This window comes from Salvelinus fontinalis, unplaced genomic scaffold, assembly GCF_029448725.1.
Source record: "Salvelinus fontinalis isolate EN_2023a unplaced genomic scaffold, ASM2944872v1 scaffold_1761, whole genome shotgun sequence".
NCBI classification, from domain to species: domain Eukaryota; kingdom Metazoa; phylum Chordata; class Actinopteri; order Salmoniformes; family Salmonidae; genus Salvelinus; species Salvelinus fontinalis.
Genome location: NW_026601970.1, coordinates 14,807 through 22,110, shown reverse-complemented (window position 1 = coordinate 22,110; position 7,304 = coordinate 14,807). Strand labels below are relative to the sequence as shown.

Below are 7,304 nucleotides of genomic sequence, written 5' to 3'. Positions count from 1 at the left end.
AGTCTCCAGCCTGGGCAGGGGCCTGGAAACTAACCAATGTACTTTCTCCAACACAGCACACAATGAACTATCCACCGCAGTGGCAAGTTTACCAAAAACAAACAAAGGCAACCAATACTGGGCACCAAACTCAAGAACTGTACCAAAATATGTAAACAAAGCACCTACAGAGGTTAACATTAACTCCACATTTTCTCCCAAACAACACACATACTAGTAAGCCAAACAACACTAGTATTAGTCCTTCATAATGAAACAAAATGCTATACGCCAAAATGTCTAGGAACCAAACTGACAAGCCCCCACTTATCACCAATCGGCTCGAAGTTCGTAACAAAAGGGAGACAAGGAATAACAAAATATATTTATTTAAAAAAGTAAACTAAATACAATTAACAATGGTGTGTGTAATCAGTAGTGTAAGTGAGTGTTTTGCATGCATAAATGTGATAATGCAGGGTGTTGAAAGGTGCCAAAGCTAACAAACCACAAGGCCACAAAAATACCACAACCAAAATCTGTCTGTGTCTGCATGGAGAGAGTCTCCTCAATGAATGGGGAAGAGGTGCATTTATCCTGGGACACAGGTGTGTCCCATTTCTCTGACGACCCTCCCGGCTCCGCCCACCGACATCCTATTAAGGAAAACAATAGCAAAGAGAAAGAATTTGGCAGGCAGAGTGGGAGGGTCGTCCCAAGTAGTCCTACATACCACCTGTGGGTCATCATACCACCTGGGTGTGGGGGGGTGGGATCTTTATAAACAGCTAGATGGCACAGTAAGGACCATCAGCAGTTGGGTGATTAGAGAAGACAGATGGCAATCTCAAGAATATCCAGGTAAGACAAGAGCTTATTCTTCCACTTCTCTGTCACACTCTCTGTGAGGGCATCCATCTTACCTTTAATCTCTGTAGACTGTGGCTGGGATTCAGTTGATTGCAGACAGTGATTGGTTTTCCAAAAAGCGCTTTTAGATTTGCACATATAGAACATGAAGTGTCAGTTTGGATGAGTACACTAGATGACTTCTCAGCCAGGTTTGCTGTCAGAACTGAATGTGTAACACCATGGGACTGACAGTTTCTATATCAAGTGTCATCTCCCTCCATCCATGATACGCTGGTGGGTAAATCAAACACACTTCTGGAAAGCCACTATCTGCAATTGATTAAGGGCCTTTATTTATGCTGATTCAGGATGGTTCGTGTCTCTCTATTCCACTGACTAATCTCTTAACACGGATAATATATCCTGATCTTTAACTGTATCTTTGACGACTATCTGAATACAGTTTGAGGTGTTACTGTCAAGTTCTTATGGGCATGTTATCTTCCCCTCCTGTCACCTCTCCTCTCTCTCAGACAGTGTACCATGGCCTCTCTCTCTCTGTCCCTGGGACTGCTGGTGCTATGCACCCTGGTTCTTGTACACTGTGACCTGCATGACGGCCCCATCAGGGTGTGGGCTATTCGTGCCTCCAACCTGAAAGGACGCTTTTTCTCAAAACCAGACCCCTACGTCAAGGTGAATTAATTTATTTAACCAGAACAGTTAGTTAACAAATCATTATATAAAATGAGGGACGGGCAGGTGGGTGATAAAACAGAAGTACAGTAATGTTAGACAGGACAGACATCATAACACAAATGGACAGAGCAATAATCAAACTGTAGGTAGGCTATTGTTTGGATATCAAGTCGCCTACAGTGACATGAACATGTCAGTGATTGACTTGTTTGGTGAAGTAATATATATATTTTTTAAATGAACAATCAAATGAATGAATTATAAAATATACTGGTTCCTCATTCAAGTGAATCAATTGTACATATGCAATTTAGTATTTAATGCACAATTATAATTTTAAAAAGTTGAATAGTCTACTGACAACATTATCTTCCTCAGGTGTGGTGCGGTTCATCCTTTCATGGCAAGAGCAACACTCTGGAGAAACAAGAAAACCCCATCTGGCCCGACGAGTTCAACTTTGCCAACATCATTAACAAGTCTGTCCTGACGGTGGAGGTGAGTTTCCCACCTTACTTTGCAAAGTGTTTTGAGCACTGGAAAAGCACTATGTAAATCCCATCTATTATGATGATGAGAGATTGTTATTAGGTGTGGGATGATGTCATCGGACTAGATCGCCACATGGGAACCTGCACCACAACCATCCTCCCAGGAACACACAGTGAGACCTGCCACCTGAAGAGAGGCACCGTCTACTACTCCTACAGCTATGGCTACAGTTGCTAGATGGAACAGTATGATGATTAGATTGTGACCTTGCGTCTGCTTCTTTCACTCATGTATTCACTTCCTTATAGCATTAAAAAACGTGCTTTACAGCAAGATGTCTCAGTCTGTCTTCATCATGTTTCTGAATTGTTTAATGATTTCTCAGAAGATGCCTTAGATGGTACACAGCATATTGAAAGAGATCAATATTTCTACTAGATTTGAGACCGTTTGACATTTACCTTTCACAGTGTCACGATGTGGCCCTTTTGAGTGTATATCATGCTCACTCTCTCTCCCACCCCACGTTTTACAACAGTTATAAAATCCTGGTAGAAACTCTTTCTCTTTGCTGCCATGGAGTATGGAGGGAGAGCCTGTGGAGCAAAGACATTATTCTTTCCAAAACTCCTAATTGTCAAAATTTGGAGAAGGAAACAATATTTCTATTTGAGAATGTGGGAATGGTCTGTGGACAGTTGAGTTTATCATTTGGTGATCTCATGAGGACAGTGTCATGTCTTTGGCATCATTAAACTGAAGAATTAGTTTAATCACGTAATAATAATTAGAGAATTTTATGATAAATAACTTTATCATGTAATTAACTAGGAAGTCCAGGCACCAAGAAATATTCAGATTACAAAGTTCTAAGTTTAACTTTCAGCTATTTTAATATCTGATCAATTAGTCTTCCAATTAATGAAATCTTTACCTCACGTTAGTCTCATTCCAAATGAATTTATGGTTATTTGCACGAACCCAGTCTTCACTGTCATCCATTAATTGTCTTAAATTATTTATTTACTAAATAACAGAAATGCACAAACGGATAGTTACAAGGACACGATAGCGTAGCTTCCCTAGTGGGATAAACCGGTATTGTGGCTTGGTGGACAAAAGGGAGGTGGGGGTCGACTGAGCTAAAAGACACTACAATGTGACAATTGAATTACTAATCCTTTGCAGATGAACGCTCACTCATTTGGGAATAATTGCAATATATTTACTCCCAGTGTCGCCGTGATCTCTGTTGGAAAGTTTGTTTCTGTTAGTTTGTCCACCCTCTCTCTCTGCCATGGTTAGAATGGATAGTTCAGAGTAACATTCAGCAATGTTATAGAATAGATGTCTTGTCGGTCTTTGCGTTCAATGATCCCGAATTCCAAGCTGCAGACTTAGTTTTAAAGATTTTTTTCTTATTCTGTCGGTTCAATAGTCAGTTTAACCATGTATGGTTACGAATTCAGCAATGGGCTTAAACTTTAGCCCTCTTGTCATTGAGAGAAGCTTGGTCTCTACTCAAACCTTAGCCCTCGTGTAATTGAGAGAAGCTTGGTCTCTACTAGAACCTTGGCCCTCTCGTAATTGAGAGAAGCACGATCTGAAGATAAATTCCCAAGATGGTGGTTATATTCGGAAGAGCAGAATGTGGCTGTCCCATGACACCAGATCAATGTCTGTGCTCATGGGGCGGGCCTATGATTTAGTTAAGCTCCGAAGGGAATTAGTTTCCTTCAACAGTTTAAAAATCATATTACACTATTTCACAAATGGTTTTATCTTTACTCATTCATTTTATTCAGCAATTAGATGCAAGCCTCACAACAGACTCTTGTATAAACAGGGTTATGGTAATCCCTCGTTGAAAAGGCTGGAACTCTGAAACTTTCAACAGAGAAAAAGTAGTACTATGTGCCAATGAGAGTCACGGTAAGCCAGACATATTGAATGGTTAAGAAGACCAGAAAAATGAAGCTGTTGCTACATGTTGAAATGGTTGGTAATTCAAAAACTAGAGTCAGAGAACGACGGGACAGAGTCCCCACGTTGAAATGGCTACAACTCTATAAACTAAAGAACAATTATTCAGACTGCAGCTGTTTAAATACTTTAGTCTATTAAACGCATTCGATCTAAGAACATTTCTGAATGGTACTCTGAAGTACCCATTATAACAACTACGACAGACTGTGACTCCTGGGGAATTCAACCAGAGACGTTTCTGTCGACTTTCCAGCAGATGGACCAGCGACCACAGAGAAAGACAAGACATATGCTAGTAAAAATGTAAATTGCAATTTATTTTCGAATGAGCAGTTGTTCATATTCAAAGCATTAGCAATTTCTATGAGTGTAGTTACCAGCTATGAGTTTCCTGCTCTTGATTGGTCCCCTTTGTCTACCAAGCCATCATATCGGTTTCATCCGCTAGGGACTTTTCCTTTGTATCATGCAGTTAAACATGTGTGAACTAATTGAGTGTGTGTTTATGTAATTCTGTGATTTGATTAGTTAGTTAGTAAATAAATAATTAAACCAGTTTGTGTATCGCTGATTCGTGATCTATGCTATGGTTGGTGCAGATATCCAAGGGTTTGCGACATTCAGAATATGACTGATGAGGTGATAATACATTACTAAGTGACTGTAGTTGATAAGATATGAAAATATCTGAAGAGTTCATTCGGGAAATAGAAACACTTCAAATATTTTCCCGTAGTGCCCCGACTTCCTAGTTAATTAAAGTTACTTGATAAGTTTAATCGTGTAATAAAATTACACAGAGAATTGATTTGATAATATACAGTCTTCACATTTAATGATAGTCAACGACACAACAGTATACCATTTTTGTGCATAAACCTGAGTGTAATATACCTTTTTATTATTCTAAGGTTTGGCCTTCTTTCATAATCAGCATTTCAGATACATACAACATTTCCCCATGGTGATAATTAAGTACTTATGTTATGTTATGTTGATCCAACCTGAGATGACATGATGGGAAGCTAAGCTGCAGCATCACCAGCAGCATGGGAACCCACAACGTCAGGGAACCTTTTGTTATACTTATAGTTACATATGAACCCCCCCCCCCCCCCCCCCCCCATGTGGAAATGAACTGAATAATTCATAATGGTGTATTATCAACAACAAAAATATGACTTCATCACACCAGATGGGGGCGGTGTTGTATAGAGAACTGCTGGCTTGGATTCCTAAAGCTTTTCAGAGTACAGATGCTGAGCTATGTCGTCAGTGATGCCTTACAGACAGTTGTGTAAAATACTATTCATATTTTTGAATTCACTTCTCTACATTCCTAAAGAATATAATGCATTTATTACACCATACATGTTCCCTGACACCCCAAAGTACTGATTAAATGTTGAATGCTTAGCAACACAGGGAAAAGGTCAAATTCACACACTTATCAAGAGTACATATACCCACTGCCTCTGCTCTGGCGAACTCACTAAAGACACATGCTTTATTTGTAAATGATGTCTGAGTTTTGGAGTGTGCCCCAGGCTATCCCAAAAATAAAAGTAAATATAAATTGTGAAGTCTGGTTGGCTTGATATAAGGAATAAGAAATGATTTATACTTTTGATACTTAAGTATTTTTCAGCAATTACATTTACTTTTGATACACAAGTATATTTTAAACCAAATTGCTTTAGACTTTTACTCAAGTAGTATTTTACTGGGTGACTTTTACTGCAGTCATTTTATATTAAGGTATCTTTACTGTTGTTCAAGTATGACAATTGAGTACTTTTTCCACCACTGCTTTCAGATCAGGGGAGACCTGTCCCTTATAAAGTGTCTCAGATTAGGAGTGCTGATCTAGGATCAGGTTTTCCCAGTCCAGAACAATCTCCTTCAATATGATCTAATTAGCCAAACTGTTATGAACACGCTTCATGAATACAGACCTAGATCAGGTCCTGTGTCCACAAAGCCCCTCAGAACTAGAGACTGCTTTCCAACAACAGGTCCCGTGTCCACAAAGCACCTCAGAGTAGAGACTGCTTTCCAACAACAGGTCCCGTGTCCACAAAGCACCTCAGAGTAGAGACTGCTTTCCAACAACAGGTCCAGTGTCCACAAAGCACCTCAGAGTAGAGACTGCTTTCCAACAACAGGTCCTGTGTCCACAAAGCGCCTCAGAGTAGAGACTGCTTTCCAACAACAGGTCCTGTGTCCACAAAGCACCTCAGAGTAGAGACTGCTTTCCAACAACAGGTCCTGTGTCCACAAAGCACCTCAGAGTAGAGACTGCTTTCCAACAACAGGTCCAGTGTCCACAAAGCCCCTCAGAACTAGAGACTGCTTTCCAACAACAGGTGGTTTCTGTTGACTATCTAACGTAGGTTCTTGAGCAGGAAAACAGCTGAGAGCAGAGCCAGACATTTGCATTTTAGTCATTCAGCAGACGTTCTTATTCAGAACGACTTACAGAGGAGGACAGAGGAGTCGAGGAGAGGACAGAAGTTTTGCCCAAATGAGAATCTCCCAGTGAATAAAATAGATCTCAGTGACGGGGAAACTAATGAGTGGTCGAGAGGTTGAGTAGAGTGTTAATTCATTAGTAGGTAAAGGAGGAGTCTGCTCTCCTCCACGGTTACCAACTTCAGCAGAGGATTCACAAGAGTATCCTTTCAGGTTCTAGGACGGAAGTGTTTTAAAATCCACCTCACCCCCTTTGAAACAGCTGTTGTTTTCTGGAAGGAGAAAAGCATTTTACTTCTACTTTTATCTATAAAATGTCTTCCTCCACGACTAGATACATTTATTTGTATCACTACACATTTATTTAGGGATTACAATAAGCCAATGAGGATGGTATGATGGGATGTCTCCACATGCCTGACTGAGCAGTGAGGTCATTCCTCAGGATCTTACTTAAAAAATGGTGTTTGATCAAATACAAAGTTATTTTACAAAGAAAATAAATTAACAACAGACTTTCAGCATACTTGTAGAGATGGGCACTCAACAATCTCAGCACTGACACAAATGACTGATGATTGTGTCACACCCTGACCTGAGATATCTCTGTTTTCTTTATTATTTTGGTTAGGTCAGGGTGTGACTAGGGTGGGTACGTTAGTTTTTGTATTGTCTAGGGTTTTTTGTATGACTTGGTCTTTTGTAGGTGTCACGATCGTCTTCTTGAGAAAGAGAGGACCAAGGCGCAGCGCTTGAAAAATACATCTTCTTTAATGAAGGAAAAAACAAACGATCGTGAAGCTAAACAGAACTAACATGCAGAA

General features: G+C 40.0%; 1 protein-coding gene across 2 annotated transcripts; it reads left to right on the top strand.

Moving 5' to 3' along the window:
* Nucleotides 1-731: 731 nt before the first annotated feature.
* LOC129849935 (uncharacterized) lies at nucleotides 732-2,357 on the top strand. 2 transcript variants are annotated; one of them, XM_055916604.1, is made up of 4 exons: nucleotides 732-840; nucleotides 1,365-1,527; nucleotides 1,909-2,028; nucleotides 2,122-2,357. In XM_055916604.1, the coding sequence occupies exons 1-4, from the start codon at nucleotides 818-820 to the stop codon at nucleotides 2,257-2,259; spliced, it is 444 nt and encodes a 147-aa protein (XP_055772579.1). In that variant the 5' UTR covers nucleotides 732-817; the 3' UTR covers nucleotides 2,260-2,357. The 2 variants fall into 2 exon arrangements, with proteins under 2 accessions (XP_055772579.1, XP_055772580.1); XM_055916605.1 differs by having other exon boundaries at nucleotides 758-840; nucleotides 1,369-1,527.
* Nucleotides 2,358-7,304: the final 4,947 nt, after the last annotated feature.